Source organism: Sinohyriopsis cumingii, chromosome 1 (genome assembly GCF_028554795.1).
Source record: "Sinohyriopsis cumingii isolate HCF-2022 chromosome 1, ASM2855479v2, whole genome shotgun sequence".
Taxonomy (NCBI): Eukaryota; Metazoa; Mollusca; class Bivalvia; order Unionida; family Unionidae; genus Sinohyriopsis; species Sinohyriopsis cumingii.
This window is the reverse complement of record NC_142961.1, coordinates 41,743,033-41,769,404: the sequence shown is the minus strand read 5'-3', so window position 1 is coordinate 41,769,404 and position 26,372 is coordinate 41,743,033. Positions and strand designations below refer to the sequence as shown.

The following is a 26,372-nucleotide window of genomic DNA, read 5'->3' as shown; positions in this document are numbered from 1 at the left end:
AGGACAAGTATATGTTTTCAAGGCTGAGATTCATTTACTAAAATAAAATTTAAAATAAATTATTTTGAAATTTATTTTAATTTATTATTTACTCTTGGGATATAACAATTATATGGGGGGGGGGGGGTAATGGCAGGGGGATATTATACCGACGGGGGTAATTGATAGGGGGGTAATGGCAGGGGGGTAGTTGCTGGGGGGTAATATACCGGGGGGTAATTTCCTAGACCTGTATCACATATTAGGACTAAAGTTATTAGTGTGTCAATTTATAAAAAATAAAGGTGACAAAATCCATGTCTTATCACAGACCTATTACAATAGCAGGCTGATTTGGTAAAGATTTTACCGCAATATTAAACTTAAGATTGTCTAAATTTCTTGACGATATTAAGTTATTCTCTGAGCTTCATGCTTGATTGAGGGATGGCTATTCCACAATAAACAATATTTCTCTTTCGTATGGCCTTATTAAATTTATTAGAAAATGCAAAAACAAGTTGTTTTTTTTACACGTTTGTTTTAAACGTGCCTTTGATAATGTATGGAGGGTTGGATTATGGCATAAATTCCGATAACTTGAAACTAGCAGTCAACACAGAGAAAACAAAAGATTATCGCATTTGGTTCAAAAAAGAAACATGCATATAAATATAAGATAATCAATGGAAAGTTTTCCAAGGACCAGAATAACCTAGTATTTATAGGAAATAAAAATATACACAATCTAGAATTGACTACTGCTAGTCATCTGACACTTTTCGATCAAACCATGATACCGATTTAACATATGCTTGTTAAATTTGGGGATTTGTGAAATCTGGTATAGTCAAAATAATTCATCTTTCTTTAATCAAATATATTGAATGTACAAAATGTACCCCTCTGGATATGGCATACGGGGAACTTGGACTTTGTCTCTTAATTATTAACATTAAAAGTCGCATGCTAACTATTGGGCTAAAGTGGCTATGGTCATGAATAAACAATATATTGTCGTATGTATTCTCTCTTTTACAAATAATTTGATGATAAATGGTTACTTCTATAAAATCTATATTAGATAATGTTGTGTTAAGTTACGTATGGAGAAATCAAGGTTCATTTGAATAGTTAGCAAATGTGGAGGAACAACGACTAAAAGATCAACACATACAAGCTTGCCAGCAAACATCAATACGTCATCTCAGTGTCTAAATTACACGTTATTTAAAACTAGTCTTGATTTAGAAAAGATTCATTTCTCATTACCCAAAAATATATCGAACAAATTAATTAAGTTTAGAATCATGGGTTTGCTGTCGAAACTAGTATGTGGGCAAATGTCCCCTATCACGACGTTATTGCACACCCTGTCCGTCTGACGAAATAAACAAGGAATATCGCCATCTTCTATCATGTGCTTATTTTCACTTATTGTACACTTCTAGGAATAAAGTTTATAAATATAATCAAATAATGAATAAAGGCAACTTACGACTATTACAGATATATGCAGGGTTTTGAGATTGTGTTTTCCAAATATTGTAACCCTGTTAAGAATTATGTAATAACATCACACGCTATATTCATGTAATAACATCACACGCTATATTCATGTTTTTTTTTTCCTGTATACCTCATATGTTGTAAACTTTGCAGCCTGAGTGTAATAAAGTCTTGTCTTGGTATGCATGCATTACTGTAGAAATGAACAATTTACATGGTTAGTTTTTGTTAGAGTGGTAGTGATTCATGAAGTAAGTTTGTCCTAGAGTGGTAGTGATTGGTATGTCAAGTTTGTGTTAGCATAAACCCAACTGATATCGTTAGTTTATGGAACGCCAGAGCTGTTTTAAGATGAGAATATTTATTATATGCTGTGCTTTTGTACTTATATGATGTGCAAACTTCATTATATGCTGTGCAAACTTCATTATATGCTGTGCTTTTGTACTTATATGATGTGCAAACTTCATTATATGCTGTGCATTTGTACTTATATGATGTGCAAACTTCATTATATGCTGTGCATTTGTACTTATATGATGTGCAAACTTCATTATATGCTGTGCAAACTTCATTATATGCTGTGCTTTTGTGCTTATATGATGTGCAAACTTCATTATATGCTGTGCTTTTGTACTTATATGATGTGCAAACTTCATTATATGCTGTGCTTTTGTACTTATATGATGTGCAAACTTCTTTATACGAAACTTCATTATAATGAGATGGCCGATAGCTGCCGCCAGAATACAACATCAAAGTAACATGAATCTGTCATCAACTCGTTATTAGCAAGTGTGAATTTCATTCATGTCAAAATTAATTGCTTTTAGACTCCCAGCTAACTGTCCAGCTAGAATGCCCCTATTTCAGTTCCCTGTGTTTGAAAGCTAGCTTTAAATATGGGGGTTCTATATTGTATTGTGCATGATAGATTATAGGTGATATTTTGTACCAAAATAAGATTAGCTGACTGTTATTGTGATGTGTTTGATTGACAGGCACTCCAAATACATTGTCTGAATAGTGCTGTGATTTTTTTATTACAAGAATACTTAGCTTTATCTTGAAATATAATCAAGAATTCCAAGAGGAAGAAATGATAAGAATTCTATATTATTTGTATTCAGTATTTTGTAATATCACATATTCAGTGTATCACATACCTACACATACTAATGTCAGCCTCAGTTATATATATATATATATATATATATATATATATATATATATATATATATATATATATAACTTTATACCACAGTAAAAAAATTATGTTTATAGTATCAGTTAAGTTTAAGTTGAATAACAGTTCAATAGCAATAAGTTCAATAACAATGCTCTCTTCAAAATCAATTTTGACAATTTGTTTTATTTACATATCATCAATAGGAAAATAAATATCAAGTTCGTTAATTGGATGGGGAGGTAACATTTAATATAGCCGTGGTATATTATGTTACACATTTGTATTAGGGACTATAGTTCATGAATCAGGCAGCCAGTCACATCATGGTTATTGGTCTGGACGTTTTTTGTGGATTTATCACAAGTTGTCAGCACACAATAGGCTATACATGGCGGCTAGTATGGCAATCGTTTTAGACCACTAGGTCTCTCGTGTTCCCTGGTTTCGATGTCCCAGCCTTAAGTACTGGATGTTTGTAAATTTTTACTGGTATAATCATTTAAAGTTTCTTTATTGTCAACATATAAGTACAATGTTTCTTGGTATTTGTGATATCCAGGGAGTGATATGAATAGGTAAGAATTTTAGAGTTTAGAATATAATTGTTTTGCCTTATTGAGTGAAGAGAGATGTGTTAAGATATAGGCAAGTCCACGAATGTAATATTTGTATAATCATAAATGGGGTATCAAACCGGAAATACTACTAATGTACAGCATATTTATTTTTATTTGCATTACAGAAGGAAATAATGTTTCAAACAAAATTTATTTCGACAGCATACTTTTTTTTACTTGTCATGCGTACACATAAATCATTATATATCACACACACACACACACACACACAAACACACACACACACAGAGGACCGGATTATCCATATTGCAAAATGGGCAACATGGCCAGGGCCCCCAAGGCTCAAGGGGCCCTGTATAGTATCGTCTGATTTCACAGGCAGTATAGTTAATAGTACTGTAACCATATATATGGACAAGGCAGGATAGCTATGGGCCCCTATGTTGGCTGTGCACAGGGTCCCCAAAGGCCTTAATCCGGTCCAGTATATATAAATTACAATACAAAATAACAGATACTGATTATGCACCCATGTATATTGCAGTAGCATAAAATAGTTATTACATGGTTGGTAGAGTGCTATACTTTATATTTCAACCTGTTCTCATTTCTTAGGTATTTATGAAAACTTGGCTGAGAACACTGACAGGGGTCTCCTTTCTCTTCTATTCACCTACTGGTCATCATTATTTTAGCTTGAATTTTAAATAAAGCAATGATTGTTTACACATCTGAAACAGAATATTACGTCTGCTCACTTGGAAATAAAAATCAGAAAATACATTTTAAGAAGTCTCATCATTTCAAATTATTTGATTCATGAAGTTCATTTGAAATGAGCAACATACATGCTTAGAATTGGAAACAAATTTCTTTGTAGCCATAAGGACTAGTAGAGTGAGAAATTTACTTGTCCTGCTGATCTTTCAGTACTTCAATAGTCTTTCACACAACATACTGTCAGACAGGTATCAAGAGAACTAGCCATTGAACTAATGAAATTATGTAAATTACTAGTCGGACAGAAAATGTACTAGTCTTGGACTGGACGACTACCAGTAATTTCGACGCCTGTGAATATATATATATATATATATATATATATATATATATATATATATATATATATATATATATATATATATCATGTGTGATGTCATCTTGTTGCTGAATTGCAATCAAACTAGTAAATGAATACTACTTATGCATATTTTCAAAACCTTTAATTGAGAGCAATGATTTTTTTTGTTTTCAAAAGGTTTATTATATGTGCATAATTTCTTTTCTTATCTTCAAGTTATTAAAGAAAAGATGAGCTTTTGGGATGGCATGTTGTCTGTCCATTAGTATATTTCTTATCACCACTTATCGTAATCTAATTTGGAGGATTACCATGAAACTTTATGCACACATGTTCATTCTATGGTCTACTCGGTTGTAAACGAAAATGGTGTTACTCCGACATTTAATATGGCTACCACAGCAGGCATCTTGAAATCTTGTTATTACTGCTAGTTAATGGAATTGAATGAATGATAAAAAAAATTAAAGTCGCCTATGCATCGGGTGCTTTTGCGACTGGTTAAGTCTCGAATGTCGAGATTCTGAACTGTATGAATGGTACCACTACAGTTCCGTGTTTATGTTTGAGAGTCACACTTCTTAAATGGTCTGTCTGGACGAGGCAAAAGTGGAAAGAAATTTAGGATAGACCCTCAACACCAAACAAACAATTTCCAATCTGCCAACTAATAAGAGCGTTTTATTAAATTCGATTAGCATTTCCAATAATAGTTAACACCAAATATTCCCAGCTAAAAGAATTAAGTTATTGTGAATTCAGTCCTCAATTACATTTATTCAAGCTTGGTTGCATATTACAAGTTAAATTTCTACAAGAGTATTAAACTACCAATTAAATTTGAGTTAATATATCGAACCTTGCAAGTTGCAAATCCAGCCAAAGAATTCAACCTCCAATCAGATGCAGCTTACATAGTATGTTTGAGTTAGCTCAAGGTCTCACTGGATGGTTTCGTATTTTGACCCCCCCCCCCCATTTTTTAAGGTAGAAAGCATGAACCTAATTATCACAAGCCTAGCATTTACAAATTTATACATAAGCTAAATCTATAATGTGGTTTAGATTTACTTTGAGTTAGGCTTGAAAACAGCTTGGCTTGTTGGTGACTGCCTGTCACAGTTAGATGAGCACTGGAGATCAAATGCGTAACTTGGGCTGCAAATGAGCTGCCGACTTGGCTTACGTATTTATGTTACCTCCCCATCCAATTAACGAACTTGATATTTTATTTTCCTATTGATGATATGTAAATAAAACAAATTGTCAAAATTGATTTTGAAGAGAGCATTGTTATTGAACTTATTGCTATTGAACTGTTATTGAACTTAACCTTAACTGATACTATAAACATAATTTTTTTACTGTGGTATAAAGCTATGTAATATATATATATATATATATATATATATATATATATATATATATATATATATATATATATATATATATATATATTTTTCAAACTGAGGCTGACATTAGTATGTGTAGGTATGTGATACACTGAATATGTGATATTACAAAATACTGAATACAAATAATATAGAATTCTTATCATTTCTTCCTCTTGGAATTCTTGATTATATTACATACTCCGTGTCTTCAAGATAAAGCTAAGTATTCTTGTAAAAAAAAAAAAAATCACAACACTATTCAGACAATGTATTTGGAGTGCATGTCAATCAAACACATCACAATAACAGTCAGCTAATCTTATTTTGGTACAAAATATCACCTACAATATATTATGCACAATACAATATAAAAATAACTTAACATACAAGAGAAGAACAGATTTTGAAAATTCTACTATCGAATCAATATGGATCGAGTTAAGTTTCCTCAATAGCAAATCACTCTATATCTGCTCAGCATACCGACCCCCAAACTCCCTCTCCTCATGGACTGACCAATTTGAACACGAGTTAGAGGCAGCTTTATCTTCCAACAATGAAGTAATTATCATGGGAGACTTTAATATTGACCTCATCTCTGATACTAACACTAAATGGCTACATATGATACAACTGCACGACCTTACACAGGTAATATATGCTCCAACAAGAGTAACAGCCTGTACTTCTACTCCGATCGACCACATCTATACTACCCATCCAACCAATCTCTACGAGATAAACGTACCATGTTTCCCTATTAGTGATCACTATCCTATATGTGCAACTCGTAAGCAACAGAGCGCAAAGAAAAACAACTTAACACTCCTACATGCAGTACAGATGTTTCAAAAACTTTTCTGAACATGAATTTCTCTCCGAACTATCACAAAACATTAACGCAATATATTTCCCTAACATAGACCCAGATTATGACTTGTCTAACTGGAATCACTGTTTCCTTACTATCCTAAATAAACATGCCCCCACAGGATCAAAACAACCAGAATGGTATACTAATGAAATTGCAGAGGCACAACGCAAACGAAACTACTACCATAAAGACTTAACAAACTATCATTTATGGCGAAACAAAGTAAAATCAATCATTGTAAAACACAAGCGCTCCTTTTTCAAAGAAGCCATCACATCAAAGTCCGATAACAGATCCATCTGGAATCACTTACGAAATCTAACTTCAACGAAACCTGCGCCTCTAGCTCCATGTGAAATTATAGTTGATGGCACTAAATATACTGAAGAGCTCGATATTGCAAACCAGCTGAACCATTTTTTTTACTAATGTCTCCCAAACGCTTGAAAGGTCTAAGAATACAGAGCCTAATTTAGACAAACGTACTAAATTCGTGAATGAAAGGGTACCCGATCATGTTTGTTTCAACATTCCCTTAATAACAATAAATGACACTTTTGATATTTTAAATAAACTTGACACAAATAAATCGGCTGGTCTAGATGGAATTCACCCCAAAACTCTGAAAATGTCGGCTTTATCAATCTCAGAGTCGTTGAAAGAAATAATTAACTGTAGTATCACTTCCAATAAATTCCCGCAGTCATTGAAGTTAGCAAACGTATTCGCAACTTATAAGGGAGATGAAAAGAATGACCCATCCAACTATCGATCCATATCTGTTCTATCCGTACTTTCAAACATTATGGAAAAACATGTCAGCAAGCATATTTTCAGATATCTTGACAAGTATCAACTCCTCCATAGATCACAATCAGGTTTTCGAAAGAATCATTCATGTCAGACTGCAGTGACAAAACTTATAGACCAATGGCTACTAGCAGTAGAATCAGGTGAACTTACTGGTGCAATCTTCATTGATTTTAAAAAAGCATTCGATTTGGTTGACCATTCGGTGCTCATTAAAAAACTTTCAGCCTACAAGTTTTCTCCAAACTCAGTTACCTGGTTCACGTCGTATCTCACAAACATACACCAGATTGTTTGCACGGGTAAACATACATCCGAACCAAGTCATACCTTAAGCGGTGTTCCTCAAGGATCTATATTAATATTAAGGCCTCTTCTTTTTCTACTATTTATCAATGACTTAGCCTTGTATCCAGCGCACGCTAACACAGATCTTTTCGCTGACGATTCGACATTGCATTTATCTGATAAATCGCTAGACTCCATTAAAAATAAACTTCAAACTGACCTCAACAATATATCAGTTTGGTGTCATCAAAACAAAATGCATATTAACATCTCTAAAACGAAATGTATGACAATTGGAACAAGGCAGCGTCTATCTATTAACATGGATTTACTTCTAACTCAAAATGGCTTAGACATATCTATTGTCAAAAATCAAAAACTTCTTGGTAGCTACATTGATCAACACCTCAGCTGGAATGCGCATATCGATCACTTATGTGCAATGGTAGTCAAAATAATAACTCTATTAAAATTGCTTTCAAAATTTCTACCTCCACAATCACTTGAAATTTATTTTTCGGGTTATATACTACTACTAATAGATTACGGCTGTACCATATGGGGAAACACATCAAATTATAATCTGTCCACAATTGTTAGACTCCAGAAAAGGGCAGCCCGAATGATACTGAAACTTCCTGTTATGACTCCCTCAAATGTTTTGTTTTCACGTCTGAAATGGCTACCTGTACAAAAACGTATTCTTTATTTTAAAGGAATCATGACATACAAGTCTTTAAACGGTCTTTCTCCAGATTATATCTCTAACATAATTGAACTAAGATCATGAAATACTGAGCGTAATCTCCGATCGACGACAAACAACGATCTCCAGATTCCTTGGTCGAAAACCAATCATTACAAACGCTCATTTTCTGTATCAGCACCTACTGTATGGAATTCCTTACCAATGAGGATACGTAATTCAACATCCCTTGCTTCTTTTAAATTATCATTAAAGAAATTCTTTCTAGACCAGCTGGAATGATATATTAAAAGCTCTGAACAGAAAACTTTAAAATCATATCCATAATTGATATATATTTGTATGTTTCCCAGTATAGTCACACATAGTCATTCATGTCAAATACGTACGAATGAGTGTGCGACGATACATGGTTATGTGCATGAACTTCTATTTTTATTATTGTATTACAAAAACTGAGGACCACATGGCAGATGGGTCAGCCATGACCAAATGTGTTATCCTTGTTAAAGATAGTTTATTATTATTATTATTATTATTAAATCCCATATTTAAAGCTAGCTTTCAAACACAGGGAACTGAAATAGGGGCATTCTAGCTGGGCAGTTAGCTGGGAGTCTAAAAGCAATTAATTTTGACATGAATGAAATTCACACTTCCTAATAACAAGTTGATAACAGATTCGTGTTACTTTGATGGTTGTATTCTGGCGGCAGCTATCGGCCATCTCATTATAATGAAGTTTCGTATAAAGACGTTTGCACATCATATAAGGAAGAAAGCACAGCATATAATGAAGTTTGCACAGCATATAATGAAGTTTGCACATCATATAAGTACAAATGCACAGCATATAATGAAGTTTGCACATCATATAAGTACAAATGCACAGCATATAATGAAGTTTGCACATCATATAAGTACAAATGCACAGCATATAATGAATAATACCTGTCTGCTAATAGTTGATATCACAAACATCTTAGGAAATTCTAAGCCGCCATAAAACTCTAGACTACAAGTCTAAATGTCTGACAACGGTTGCCCAATTATGATTGCAGATTAAATATTACTACCATTCATCAACGGGTCCACTGGTGGCCGAGTGGTCTAAAGCGCTCGCTTTTACCTGTCACTTCCATCTCAATTGTCCGCGTGGGTTTGACTTTCGGGTTCGGCAAATGTGGGTATGTGAGACAGGTGTTAGTAGCTTCCTGTGGGTCAGTGGTTATAAACGGGGTTTTCCAGGGTTCCTCATCCATGAGTTATAATGTCCACCATTAATATAATATACTGCGCTAGCAAATGGCGTTAAACTCAAACAAAAACAACAACCATTCAACATCATAGTGTGCTTATGTTTTGCACATTTCTTTGCACTGGGCTGAAGAACGTTTCACAAATACATATTCATTATAATATTTTTGCATTTATGCATAGTTCTACCAACTTCATCACATAAGAAGTCATTATGTGTAAATTATTTTGCAGCAATTTATTTTATGCAAACCGTGATTGTACCCTTGTAATTGAGCTACCATGTGACGATCCCCATACGTCTGTTCCATAGTATAATATTGGCGTGACACGTTTACTAAATTGATCCCATACATGACTGACTTTTTAAAGGTAATTACTTAACTAATAAACTGCCTTTAAAGCTCGCCTCGAGAGAGTGTGGTGTGGGATTCAGAAAATGAGCTTCACAATGAGCCTCGTATGGTAAAAATAATTCCTAAATATGAAGCATTTGTCATTAATCTATAGTTATTTATCATCTATGTAAACTTACAAGCTCGAAATATTCTGATATATTTTCTAAATTTCATAATTTTAGTTTCTGAATTATTTATAGATAATTTTCATAAATGACTACAAAATATTAAGGTATCAAAACATTTTCGCAAACCACCCACAGTTTCATAAAACTAACATTGTAAATTGCATATGTATGTGTATATATATATATATATATATATATATATATATATATATATATATATATATATATATATATATATATATATATATATATATATACTGCAACTTGACGGTAAAAATATATATCTAGGAAGAATTTATAAAAGAATATTATCCTTTGAACAAGACACTAACTTATCTTCAAGAAACATAAGACATTACCTGGAATCTAATCTTCTACGGCCTGGACTGATGGGAATGCCCTCCAAAGATCCCGTACTAAATTCTGAGAAGATATCCGAATTGATTGTCTCGTACCTCTGGAATGGCTTGAAATGGCGATCCGAATACCGCTCCCGATCGGTGCACTGGTCTCTGATAGAGAAAAGAGGAAAATGTGTCAAGAGAATGGATGGTGGGTGGAAAAATGTGAAATCATTTGTTCAGTACATAGGATGGGGTTAAACTAATACATTTTGTTAGTATGGCATTGAGCCAAACTCTAAAATATCCATGATAGTATGTATAATATACATCTACGGCTAGTTTTCATTGTGGAGAGAAATGACGTCGGTGTTTAGCCCCCAAACATTGTATTTCTGATGGAAAAGAACGAATTCATTGCTCTACTTGCCAACGAAGGTTTGTCAGCCCATTCTGTTACGAACACCTTCGCGTGAAACAAAGTTCAACAACAGAAAAGTACTTGCGAATTATTAAGATTGTGCTGCATATGTGGACATCTTTTTCGAACCAATAATCCAGAGGCACACGTTTGTCCAGGAAATAAAATATGCTGGGGTTGGGAGTTGGGGAGGGACAAATCGATGACTTTAAAAATCGATTGTTCACTCAAAAAATGGGCAAGAGCTAGGGAAGGAATGAAAATAAGAATAGAACATGAACAAAATATATAAGTGGATTTTATCCGTTTTTGACTTTTGAATGTACACAAGAGACAGAAAATAACATCCATAATTTTTATGTAGCTGATCCTGCTTCTGATAATTGTATACAAAACGCTACAATTTGCCAATCGTTCAAATTGAAGTAAGAGTCCAGCAGGCCGAATTGATTTTAGAACTAACGACGACACTTAGAGCGAAAAGGGCATTCGTTGTTACGGTGAGTGTCATCGATAGGCTACAAACATGGATAACAATTTGTCTTGATACGACGGACAATTTCTTTCGAAGTATTATTCAGAACAAGGTACAGAATGTGCTAGAGTCATTTTGAATTTAGCCAAGCTCATATGCATAAAGTTAGGGCAAGTAGAGCTTAAAGATTCCTTGAATTATTTAGCCATGCTCTTAAACATAATGACTAATCTGTTTGGAATCAGAAACGATCAAAGGCTATTTTCCACATTTTGCCAGTATCGAAGCTAATCAACACATTATGTTCTCGCGTTTGCCAGACATTTGCTACTACGATCCTGATGATGGCATGCACACGTAACGAGAAGCATTCTGCGCTTTGTACAAAACTCATCATTCTTCAAACCCGTTTGACTTTCAAGACAAAATGTTGAAATATTGCCGATCGGATGTAGACATTATATGACGGTGTTGAGGAGAAGGTCGAGGAATCATAGCCCCTCAATCCTATCTCTAGGCGAGCCGTCGATACGCTGCCAGTCTTTCACTGCTTCCATTATTTGTATGAAACTGAAGAATCGATATGAGATGCTAGAGACGGTGGAGAAAAGAAAGTTTAAACGTTTTCTCTCCATAGCTGTGATTTAGAAAGCCTCCAGACTGTGTATGAATTCCAACGACGTCTATTTCACGGATGTTCCATTCGTTTTCCTCAATGAGACCTGAAAAACCATTTATTAGAGTTCTCCGTTAAAAAGCTGAAGAGCAAACATACCCACGACACCCGATGTTTGTAAGTCACGAATGCCAAGTCAAAAACCAATCCAAAATTTAGACGTGTTGCATAAAGTTATATGACCTTAAAATTCACGTGACATATTGTTTAGATGACAAACCAACACAACATGCTTTCTGTACGAGGCAGAGGAATCCTGTGGAGAAGAAATGAAAGATATCGATGTATGTTCCTGGTATCACTGAGCGTGCAAAACTGCAAATTCACACAGAAAGGTTGACAGAACCCATAGACGTGGAACACACTCTTCAGTACGAAGGGTTGATCGAACACAAAGTGTTATCAGCGACCAAATTGAACCATCTCGTCTTACCACGTCATTGCCACATGCTGCCGATGTTTTCTTGATGTCGTACATGTGCTTAAACGTGTAATTAATACCAGTCTGTTATCCACAAGGATGAAGAAAGCGCTGTGATAAGATAAATTATAAGATGCCTTAAAGCTTGGAGAGCCCTCTACTTTCACCGATAAGAAACATTTTGATGCATTAAAGCTTGAAAAGCCCTCAACTTTGATACCGACAGTTGTGTGTACATCGATCACCCTGGTAGCTATCACCTAAACATCGAAAGGGGCCACGTTGGAGAGCATAGAATGTACAACGAACACACAGCAATCACTCTTGCTAGCGGTGTCCTAGAACATTATGGATACCAATTCAGAGACCGCCATGGATGAATGCACAACAAATGTAAAGTCATCAAAATACTGACAATTGTTATGTATATTTGATTTAATTATAAATGATTTAATATATATTTATTTCAGTTTAATTGTTTGTTTGTCAGTTTTAAATTTTATTTATTTTTCATTACATGCTATTGTAATGTAAATTTATTCACTGGAGATGATACTTTTTCCCGAAAATACTTTGACCCTGACAGTTCGTTTTGTAAATACCAGGCGTTGATCTAGTTCATGATATTGATTCAGAATTAGTAGCAATCACGTAAATAAGTTCTATTTTTATTTTAAAATGATTAGTTGTTGTCGAGGTCATGATGGGACTACTAATTTAAGACGTAAACAAATTTTTTTATTTCTTAGAGTAAAATGATTGGTTTTCATCAGGGCCACACTGGGTGTACGTGATCTTTAACAAGAACATAATTCGATGAGGTTCTGGAACATGATCACGTGACTCCCTTTTTGCTTTTGAGAATACGATATAACCTTTGTTTTGGAGAAATATCCTCAGTAGTTTTTGGGCTCTTACACTGGAAGTTGTATGTTGTGCTGTTCGGAGTTATATCAAATTACTTGAATTCAAAACGAATAATTCTTTCTTTTTCCTGAAAAATAAGTGTGCTCATGTTAACTTCCTGAACAAAGGCAGCTTTTATAAAAATTTATTCTGATTTCTAAAACCGGAGTGACATTTCTTGTTTCTACAATAAAATATAGACTTCAACACTACAGATTGCAGCATACGTCATCGTCTTCCATCTTGGATTCTTCGTTGGGACTCGAACTTGAAATAATTAGAACATTTTGTTATTAAGACTTCAAAAATTTTATTCGTGTATTATTCTTTAATTATTTTTGGATTTGATTCTTAAAACCGTAAAATCATATTTTTTTTATTTTTACAGAATTTTCCAGGGAAAAAAATTATATTTTTTTCAAAGCTTGTTGTTTAGACTCTTTCTTTTGTTACTGTGTATTCTTGCTTAAACACGTAATATAAGATACTGAACTGTCGTCTCCGTCAAGTATTCATTTTTCATGTCTTGAAAGAAGCTTTCACACTGTGGACAAGAGAAAGACTTTGACGTGAAAACATTGGATCGGCAAAACATTTAACGTTTGCAAAACCACCAAACTGGCAGTCGACCTTTGGTCAGATTTTTTTTACAAGAAACGAGTGCGACTTCCAGACGATAACACTTTATCTTATGGACATTCGTTAATCCATGTATGAAAAGGGGACTATTCCAGGACAAACATTTCATAACATATACAATCGCCAGCTAGAAAGATGTATAATGCAACACACCGACAGAGTCAAGGACCCAGAGTGGATTCCAGGCTTAGTTTTGAAGTCAAAACACATTCACCGATGATGACGAATTCTGCACAGCAACTGAGTGAGGAACCTTCTGTGATCTCACAGGTCAATACTGAATTCGAGTGAGTGCAGTGCTGTGTTTTGCGACCAGAGTGATGCCATACATTGAGACATCAGCAATGCTGAAGGACCCTTTCGAACCTCGACCATCGACACCATTGTGTGCCTTACCGCTTTACTAGCATAAGCGATATAATGCGACCTTACTGCCTTACTGCTAAAAGGGATGCTGTACATGTACCAGTCTATTTCATCCGTACATTCCAAAACCCATCAGGACACTTCTAGATCATTGAGATTTACGAGTCAAAGAATAATACACGTTTTCTTTTGGCTATTCCTGGCCATTGTGCCTTTTAAAGTCGACTCTTACGTTCAAACAATGGCTCAAACATTTGGATACATTACCCAGTACCAAAATTTTAGACAGCTACGGTTTTGTCTACTCGGAACGTCTAGGGCAAGTACAACGTTTCAGTTGTGATGTAAAAATCAACGAATGAGAGTATACATACTCAGCCTTCCTCAAACATAACAAGATGTACTCAGAGCTTTCACTACCTTTGTTAGGTCGGGCATGATTATTATCCACATAGATACTTTTGTAGAGAGAATTCATAGTTTACCTGCTGGGCTTCGAGAACACATTTCAAGAGAATTCGCATAGATTCAAGCGAAACTCAAGGCACAGTTGCATCCTTTATGAATAGACGTTAACAGCAAATGTTGATTTTTTGGACGTATTCAAATAGTCAACACTGATCAGCTAAACATGACTTAGAAGAATTTCGCGCCACCACTTCTACTTACAATGCGGGAGTGGTACATATAACTCCAGAGGATGAAATCTTAGAGGATTATAAAAACATTTAAAAGAAATATCGCCACAAGAAAAGATTCTTCTCGGCGTGTGGTATGTCACTTAGTGACTGATCCGTTTCAATATAATTTACCACTAGATTCCTTTATTTCAAGAGAATGGCTTGTTACTCAAAAAGAAAGACATCAATGGGAAGGAATAATATAAAAGCTTACCATGACACGACTTTTGTCTTTCACGTTGGAGCATGAATGTGTGTCAATGACTCAAGAAAAGAGGAAAACTTAGTAAAAGACAATCCGTAATGGAAAATGGAATTAAAGACAATTTTTGAAAGAATGATCCACGAGATTAGTAGTAGTGGTTTCAGCAGTAGTGGTAGTAGTAACAGTAGTAGTGGTAGTAGTAGTGGTGGTAGAAGTATTTTACAGAAGGAAATGAATGCGGAAGAAATTGGATTAACACCAGAGCGTGTATATATATTCCATGTGATACAGACAGATCGAAACTGTTGTAAACTTACTTGTTTATATCTAACTTTAGCGATTTTATTTTGTGACTTGCTGATATACTTAGTTATTTATGTCTTGTTTTTATTTTCGTGTTTTAATTCTTGTACACCGAAATGTCAGTACGTTCACTGTGTTACACATTCGGTGTCAAGAGAAACACATTAAAAGTGTATAAAATGGATAAAAATGTCTTGTGTCTTTGATTGTATTATCAGAATTCTAAACAGTATTGTTCTGGCCGCATCCTTCGCCATTCTCAAAATGATTGGCAAAAACTTAGAGTGTCAAAGTTTGTAGGCATTGTATCATCACAATTTCTTTAACATGTTGATTGCTGGACCGATTGAACACCAATCATAATTATTCAATTATCCATCATAACCCATGGTGAGGCGCTACAAAGAGTGGTAATAAGATTATACATTTCCGCAACAAATTCAATGAGAATCAATTTCTTTTGTAGAAGGCATTCCTCGCGAAGATGATGGGATCGAGTGGAGATACTTCTTGACAAGACAGGGGAAATGAGGTTTACCCCAACCAAAGTAATGGCAACAGCCACAGGATTTGTGAGAGAAGTCACAGAGAAAGAAGTGGTGAAGATTGGCGCGATCTAAGAAGATGAAAAGAAGAAAACGAAGAAAATAAAGATAAGAGTGGAAACTAAGCGCCTCCTTGTAAACTATATGAAAATGCAGGAGAAGATGGGCAACGGCGGCATAAAGCCTATTCCTCATGGGGCCAAATAAACCTACGTTTAAGCTGGTGGTCTTCACAGAAAGGATCTTGGCGTAAGCAATGTGCATCCAGCAGTCCCAGACCCGGAATGTATAGCCACTAATGGCGAAGGGGGAAATAAACCCAACGGCTCTTGAAGCGCCACCTATATTTCTAGAAAGAGAGATACTAATATATTACCTTTTTGTTTTAAGTGTGTGTTTCCTTGTATATGTATTTGTATTTCCACAAAAATTAATCTCTCAAACTAAAACCCAATATCTTTTCACTTTTAACAGAAAAAATGTTAAAAAGTCGTTTGTCAAATTATCAGGAATTCTGAAATACATGCAGTGGTGCGAAATGCAAATTGTACATCAGTACAAAGGGTTTTATTAAAATGGTGTTATTACAGATGTAAGAGATATTTGTCTGCATCAAACATACCGTCGTATTCTGTCTTTCTTCTTCACACAGTACTTGCAGAATAGGATTACAGCGACGACTATAACTAGACCGCCCACCACTCCAGCTATAAGGATCCCGAGTGTGATATAGGGAGACACTATACTGCTTGAACCACGGTCAAACTGGAAACAGGAAAAGGAAATGGTGGATAGACCATTATACTTATATGATTAATGTCATTCCCAAATGACGCATGTATCTTTATAAAGAATAAATATTCCATGGATCTTCAAAACCAATATAAAAAAATTGTAACGTCCAGTTTCGCTAAAATATTAATTGACTTGTCCATTTGGTAATTAAGTTAAGAATGTATATTGCAGGAAAAACATGCCGTATCTAGATACTGTTACGTTCCAACGCCTTAATTTTGTCCAGAGGTTAGCATACCAAACTTTAAAGTTTTAAATTAGGCTGATTAGGAAATGTCGGATGCACACGATCATAAAATACCCGATTGTTAAAATTGGTGTCAAAGATTTAAAGTACTTTAATGTAGTACTGCTTTGAAGGGTCGCCATCATAAATCCACACATCTAACCCACTTACAGCCAACTCTGACCCCATCCCCCTAGGCCATGCTGTTTTCTGACAGTTACAATGGGACAGAACACAAAAACCATTATAAACATGAGGGGTCTTAATGCTGTGAATATATGTGACAGGAAAAGATCGCATCATAACATATTCTGTAGATTCTCTACATCCGTGTATTTCATTCTTTGTACGTTTCCAAAGAGTCATGGTGTTATTACGTCCTATCAGAGACATTTGATTTGACAAGTATTATGCAATGTTTTGGTAAGCTTCTGTTTGTTGCGTCTATGACCTGCTTACCAGGGACTCATCGGGCCAAAAGAAGCATTAACATACACATACGTCTTAAATTTTAAAAACCGGTACCAAAAGGAAGAACACGTCATCAGCAGGATAAAAGAGCAGAGGTGTATTTTTCACCTTATAACTATGCTATGAGGTGAGTGTATAGTTTAGTCTTAAAAACTGACTGTCAAGCTATATTCCATATAGAAGACACATACTGAGTTAGAAAGGCTTAGCAAAAAGGAATAACATGTTTATACAGTGGCTATGATCTCAGAAGCCTTTTATTTCCTTTCCACGACACATGGTTTGGTGAGAAAATATGTTTGACATGTTGACCCTTGAGATGTATACAATTAAATGAAAATACATCCTTCACACTCTAGGGTTCCAATACCCAACCATGAATAACATGTAGGATGTTTGATACATCTAAAGACATTATTATAGGCATAACACGAGTGGATACGGATCTTTATTAAATCTTACTGATAATGATACAATCGAAAATGTGTTTGGCATCCTGACTTTAACAGAATAAGTACAAACATTACTTTTCCCCAATTCGTCACTCCAAAAAGTATAATCTTATGAGATGTTTTCGAAATTTCGAAATCGTTGTGTTAGAATTGTTCAGACATTGTGTAGCAAGGTTTCAAAGCCACAAATACCAGAAATATATGATTTTAGTTGACTGTTTTGGCTGCAAATTTGAGCATATATATATATATATATATATATATATATATATATATATATATATATATATATATATATATATATATATATATATATATATATATATATATATATATATATATATATATATATATATATATATATATATATATATATGTATATATATATATATATATATATATATATATATATATATATATATATATATATATGTTTATTTATTTCTCAGCACCTATGGTTTTTAAAATCTCTTTTGTGCTGATATATACCTCGCAGAAAGTTAGCAATTTCATGATCAATACCTTGTGATCCTTAAACCTGTGTTCACCTCAAAGTAAGCCGAATGCACTGATTGGCAGTATAAAACAAATCTTAGCAATGATGGATCTAATATCGGTCTGCTTTTGTTGTTTTGTTTACTCGGTAGAAATTTACGATAGATTAAATGTGCATAGGCTGATGTGTTATTAAGTGTCTCTCCGGTAGTAAAGTCATAAAAGAAAACAATTTCATGTGTAATTTATGAATTAAACAATATATTCTAATTTACGAGATACTTGTTTTCCTGTTCGTGCTCTTTGTTGTTATGCTGATCAGAGGCTTTTGCGGTCTAGTTATGGTAATTAGGATCCCGTGGAGAAGCAAAAAAAAGTACAATAGACAATGATTTTTTTACGTTTTCTTTCATACATCGTAAAGGTATATCTTTCCCACCAGTATGTACTATCTTACCCCAACATTTTTAAATTACCATGCACAATACCCTCTTCATTTCATTGGCTAGAAACAAAACAAATGTTTCCATAGTTTAACATTGTTGCAGACATTCAACTTGAAAAGATAATCACGAGATCCTTGAAGGCATTCATCTAAACGGCATTATTATCATCCCCGTTTATCTTCATATTAAATAATGCAAATACACTTGCTTGTACACTGAAAATATCTGGACTAGCTTTTTAATTGCTATTGGTAAATTTTTCTCAGATTTAAAGTTGCTCAGAGTGTATATAATACAACGATATGTTGTACTAATATATTTAACACATTGTAGTATCTTTTCCGTCTTGTGAAGAGTTATGATTTTTCCAGAAAAACCCACACTAAAGTATGTGCTTTGCATACGTTATTGTGTGATTTATATAACAAAATCATTGTTTGTTATTAAGGAAATATTTAGCAATGTATATGTTAATACCATCAACAAATACAATGAATATGACCTCATATTTTACCTGTTCACAAGCAAATTAATACAAATTATTGGCTTGGATATTGTTTTGGGGGTTTTGTTTCAAATTTTGCCTTAGAATCAGGATTGATCAAATGATGTCTACCATCAGGACTACGGGAAGATGAATATAATCAAAAGCATTATATAGGTTTCTCATATATTCATTCAACAAATTGTATTCTTAAATGTTTCATTCAAGGAGTAAACTGTCTTGGCTCTGGTTTCATTGAAATGTGCATTGAACTGTGCAGGTTTTATCTATAATTGTTTTATCTATAATTGTTCCATCGTGTCTATCTGCCTCATCAGAAGAATCATTTAATTGGAACAATTAATGACTTCTTGTAAATGATAGACGGTTAAATATTGCTTAAGGCATAATTACTCTTTATGTTGACTTTTACTGAGTTATCTAGCGCACCGAAAGTGTGCGTTTGCTGTCTTTCACTTTGTCACTGTCTTAGTGTATTACCGTGTCACAGAAGCGACACGATCAGAACAGCAAAATAAAGCATATATCGTCGATGTAAGCCGTTCTTTTTGACAAATTACATTTTCTAATGATGCAGTCAATATTTATTATACACCCTGGAATACTGACTATTTCATTTCGTTTTCAATTTAATTATTATAAGAATATTATATTTTAGGAAATATGGATATTTTCTTTTAGTCTGTAATGAATATATTATTCGTGAATACATTCATATGGATACGCAAGACGTTGGTTATTTAATTTATTCCAATGTTAAAGCAATGTAAGAGCTGTACAAATTCTCAGATTTAGATTCATAACAGTTGTGCATAATACCTATATTTTGCTTGAATGACATTGATGTGAAACATGTATTGTGTACCTATCTGCAATCAGCTAAACGTAATGGTGCATACTTAAATCCATAACTGTCAACAAATGTCGGGTCTGCATTTTCAGGCTTGAAAATTTATCATATCACTTTTATACTTTGCTTTGGTAGTCGTTCATCATTAACAACTGAAATTGTCCCACGAATAATTTGATTCCATCAAATGAGAGAAAGTTCTATGTGCCATGCAAAAATTGTTCTTATTGATTTCCTTATTTAATTAATATATTTTAACATCCAATGGACGGCATTAGTTCTGAATGACTCTTTATTTTCCTTTATTCCGGTTTGATATGTATCTTTCGTTCCATTTAATTTAAGAGTTTCGTCATTAATTTATATATTATCTGAGTTTTCATTAAAGTTACAATCTACTTCAGCGGTCTTACTAACCAGTTCTCGAAAACATATTCATGGGTATCTGTTTCAGATTATTGAATCCCATCATGTAATTTCATCTAGAATTCAGTAAATGTAACATAATTTATCATTTTCAAATTATCACAAAAACAGCAGTTGATCTTGTCTTAGCAGCTTTTATTGCCCTTCCATTAGCTTTTATATAGTGTTTTGTTCTCCTTCATTTTTTCGGGTATCCAATTTAAATCATTATTTTTCTGCAATTCTAGCAGTGTATTGGCGTCAAATGTTGTCGTGTTTATTCACATATTTAATTACTGTGTCAATATCATTCATTATCTTTTGAATCTCTTGTTCGTTTTGTTTGCTTTCATTATTCAAATCACTGGTATATGTTAGGAACACATTGTTGCCAAGACATTGATAAACTGGCTAAAGATTTTGGCGGAATGTGAGGGTGCATTCAAAAAGAACATTAAGATGGATATTGTACCATATTGTATGACCATATTGATCACTGTATAGCAGTTTAAGCAGTTGCACAACAACTGTTAAGCAAACAAAACGGTAGATAGTACTGTATTTATATTAATCTTTCTTAGTATTTTTGGATCGCGTCTAACACTCAGCTTTAATATACATTGATCAAACAATATTAAGTTCAAAAATTGTGAAACAACCGAGATCTGTGTATTCTTCTTACAATATAAGTGGAAGATTAACATAAATGTTTAATTATTAATTTGGCAAAAATAAAGAGACTGTATACTGAGTCCTTATTTCGAGACGATACGTTTGAATAAATGTATAAAATAACTAGAAACAAGATATTGTAATGGTGTATTTATTGAAGAATAAATATCAGCTTAAATGCAATGACTATTTCCGATAATTGGTCACACTCAGCTGAGGTTACTATAAATCTTCAAACATAGATACAAATTGATAAATTGTATCTTATAAAAGGTATAAAAAGTAATTGAGATGCTGCGAAAATTTAATCAGTGAGCCCTAAAGGAAGCAGTGACAGCGATGCAATAAGAATTCATAAAAATTAGCATATAGGAAGAAAGAAATTTTTGACAACCGTAGATGCACAATTTTATAATACATGCAATACAGATGTTTGAGAGGTGTAATAATGTGAATGTCAGTGTATTTTGTTTCTACCATACAGCACTCTGTTATATGCAAATTATTGTTTCGGCAACAGATTTGTAACCTTTACAGTTAGGATTTTCAGAATGTATTTGCCTTAAAATTAGTGTTTCTTCTTTGATAATTTTACTTTACTTTGTTTTCAGTTCTTTTGCTTTCACTTTTGTTGTTGTTTCGATGAGTCCAAGATGTCCAGACTCTATTGTTCATTTCTTTCACAATCGGTATTTTATTGCTATGTACGTGTTATACTCGTTGATAATAAAAATTGGATTTGTTAGTTGACTCTTTGACTAGAAATATAAATTAAATCTCTAACAGGATTAAAAATTATTAAAGTTTATGATCAGAGGCGGCCCATGCTCTGCACATGTGACGAAATAATATTTCATAAACTATAAAAAAAACTAAAACAATATATAGCATCTTCTGCAACCGTTAATGATTGTTGATTTGATGGCAAGTATTGTTTACTGGCCTTCGTACATCAGAACTTGTTCGGAATTTATGTTTCCCAGGTGTGATTTGAGCGTATATAATGCCAGACAAAATAGTTTATATGATATGTACAGGTTTTTCCGTCTTCACGGTAGGATTGCCATCATCAGTATATATCTACACTACATAAAATTAACTTACTTTAACGTCTTCTGGGTCTTTGTGACGAGTGTTTGCACATTGTTTGTAAACTCTGCTACCATCTTGATAACCATGTCAATGGGTAGCAAAAGTACACCGTCACCCCAAGAGCAAAGTCCAGTTTTACTTACTTTTGAAACTTATATATTCCAGGAATTTTGTCATTATGTCTTCATCTGTGTTGTAACCTGCTGTCCTAACATTAATATCTCCATTAAAGTTTAACAGTATCTGATATCATCTAAATAGATTGTATACTAGCTGGTCTGTTTTGTGTCTGTCTACTTAGCATTCAAGTTACATGAAACTTAAAACCTTGAATCCTCCAACCAGTTGCTTTATCCTACTCTGCTGTTAAATTAATTTCGTAAGATGGTCATATTTCTACTATTCATCAGGATCACTTGCTTTATGACTGTAATCACGTTTACAAGCGATATAAAAATCACAAAGCGTAGGCTTCCTAGAACCTCGTTGTACAGTTTCATATTTGTATGGACTATTATCGATCAAATATCGGAGGAATGGTCACTTGAGATACTTTCATCAAGCTGCAGTGAAAAATGTTATGATTGTTACATTTCAAATCAAATTGTTTCACATCTAAGTAATTATTATTTTATTTGAACGCTTTGTCGTCACGTTTAATTTTTATACTAACGTATTGTTTTGTTTGCATCGAGAACTAATATTAGTAACTATGGAATATTTATATCTATCAAATGCATTAACGAAATCCGGAAACGAGTTGCTGGTTTCCACACAGCGTATACTAGCTGATTTTTTTTTTCAGAATGTCACACTGTGCTCTGCATATTGTCATAAAGTCATAGCTATGAATTTTTAAACGTGGTTATGAAAAATGTGTAGTGGCTTGTAGTGTGAAAATTTAAACATTCAAGAAAGCATATTTGCATATCGCTAAATATTGTTGTTATGTGTACTAGATTAAGCTGAGTTGACCAAACATAGCAAATTTGTATATCGCTAAATATAGTTGATATATGTACTTGATTAAATTGGGTTGACCAATTTCTTCTTATCAAAGTGTATCGCAAAACATGTGTAAGACTAGACGTTTGTTATTGTTGCTGCTGATGTTGGTTTTTTGTGCTGTTGTTAAAATCTAAAGTTCATTGCCACATGCGAAGACAAAATAACATTTACATTGACACTAGAGGCTATTACTTTAAGAAAAAAGTTATTATCTGTAGATACATCTTGAGCCCTAAGGCTATGCCGGTTCTCTAGGGATATAAGAGCATTAGTATACAGATGTCTGCATCTTATGTCCGATGTCCATTATTTGTTTGCCATATATTTAATGTGAAACTGGCGATTCTTTCACGATTACATTAAACGCCTATTTACAGTGTTTCTACATTCAAACGTAGTTCTTTGCTGATTTCTCTTTCAAATCTTTTCATTTACTTCATTGTTATAAAATTTTAATTATGTTGTCTTTACACTCATGTCACATTTGGTGTTATGTATTTTCTATTTTTCATCAGCTTTATTCTGTTGTATCTGTAATTTTTATTGTATCTCTGACACACGTCGGTTTCTTTCACAGCGTCGTACTAGACGACCTAATGTTGACTCTACCATTTATTTATCAATATTAATTTGAGTTACTATTACTACTAATGTTCTGAGAAAACTATATTCAAAACATGCATATATACACACTCTGAAATCGGTACCATATTTTATTACTTCGTCTATGCTGTGTAAGATCTTTTACCAAAGCAAACAATATTTGTGAATTTTGTTGTAATTCTGAAAAAGGAGATGTTATAGATGGATTAAAATTCTACATAGTAAACGGTCTGTCCAGAAAAAATGCTTAGTTGGTGGTGTAGTTTGCACAATTGCTGGTCCTCCTTTGTACTGTTTTTGACATTCCCTGGTGATGTTTATGCATGCGCTTTCTCTTTTACAATTTTTCATACCGTGCATGTTTTAACTTCCCCTTATTCTAATGGAATATTTTCATACCTGTTACATTATAGAAACTGGTTATTTTAAACTAAAGTGTCAGATTTTAAGTTCCTTTTGTACTGCTATTTATCATCTCTTATGTACGAATCTTCAACCATCTCCCATGAAGACGTTATTTTTGGGGTATACTATTTTGATTTAGTTTCAGCTATTAAATGAATCATCATATCCATTCCATTTCAATAACAAATACTTTTTTTAATTCTTTAACTAAGTCTTCAATATTTTATCACACTTAGTATATGTAATTTATATAGGTTTCTTGTTCGTAAATTGCTTCCTCTACCTCTTTATCACCTCTCTTGAAATATTTCCGTATGTAAGTAACTCATCTCACATTTTAATATTTCCTCTGTAATGTTTGAATGTTAGTTCTTTTAAAAAATAGCTTTGTGTTTTGAAATCGAGACATTCTCTAATTTTATAATCAGGTGGTCTAATTGTATCCATTGTCATATAACAGATATAACAGGACAGCTTGGTCCATACATTTAATATTTTTATTTCCTCTTTGCTTCAAAAGTAGTCATGGCTACTGATTTGTGAGGAGGGTTAATTATCATTGGTTGAACCATCAACTAATTTGTTAATTCATTCTGTACAGATTGTGTCTATTCTGACCTTTGACTTATTCTTCACCACTAAAGATTCATTTTTGTCAAGATATGTAGATACATATTCAGTGTTTCTAATCTTTACCCAACAAAATCCATAACTATCATATTGTATAACTCATTTTCTCCTGATCAATCAGCATGTTTCCACGTTTTCTGCCGTCTGAGTTTTTATTCCAGTTTTCAGCAGCATAATAATATTCCAAACAACATATATCACTGGCTTTATGTATTATCCATAATTATAATTTAATTATGTTTGCATGCCAACAAAGTTTTCCTGCCAATGGTCATCCCAGTGAATAATTCAGAATTTCTACGTGAAAATCTTTGTCTTTCATGTATTAACCATCCTTTCAATTCAATGCCTTTTTTAGCTCTTCAAAATTGTTCCCTATATTAACGGATAGTCTTGTTAACAACGGATGTCTTTTATAATGCTCTGTTGTAGTCATTTAAACGAAGTAAAACATGATGAGAATACATTGCGTTTGACAAATTATATACAGTTGTTAACTGTCTAGATCAGGTACTATTAGTTTCAACAAACTGTAAACTTTTCTCCAATCCTTTCAGACATATGATATCAGATTCATGTTAAATTCTGTCATTCCTATTGTAGACTCTGCTAATGTTACTTTATATATTGAATCAGTGTTCTGTCTTATATCGAATTTAATTCTTTTGGTAAATTCTACCTCTGTGTTTGTCAGATAACTCTAACTCGACCTTGTAAATATACCAGTTATAAATGCATTTTAACTTCAGCCGTATCCAACCCACAACAATTATGTAATTGATTCCTTCCTCAAACTATACTGTTTAACAGTAATGCTTTCAAAATGCTTGTTACTTGTAACGTCGCCCTCTTAGTAAGAGGGGTGGTTAACTGGATTTGGCTGGCTTTATCTAGAGGATGACCTCCCTTGATGTTATAGTCCGGTAGGAGTGAAAAAAGAATAGAATTTCAACAGAAAACTGAGTAAGAATACTGGGAATAAATAAAATAATACGAGCCCCCCCCCCCCCTTAGACAAGAAAAATAACAAATTTCATGAAAACAAATTAAATGTGGCAATTCCAATTCAATCTAAATTATGTCAACAAAATGTAATAGCAGTGTCCAGTTGGATTTGTTCCATCGTACTAACGAGTGGTGAAAAGAGC

The 26,372-nt window shown here is 33.6% G+C and overlaps 1 protein-coding gene across 1 annotated transcript in view; it reads right to left on the bottom strand.

The window, feature by feature from the left end:
• LOC149806773 (uncharacterized) overlaps positions 1 to 26,372 on the bottom strand; it is a 133,627-nt gene that overhangs the window by 19,877 nt on the left and 87,378 nt on the right. The window contains exons 3-4 of the mRNA XM_089957341.1: positions 16,792 to 16,934; positions 10,551 to 10,703 (exon numbers count right to left, since the gene is read on the bottom strand). Of these exons, the coding sequence (XP_089813467.1) occupies positions 10,551 to 10,703; positions 16,792 to 16,934 (296 nt within the window). The remainder of the gene's footprint in view (positions 1 to 10,550; positions 10,704 to 16,791; positions 16,935 to 26,372) is intronic.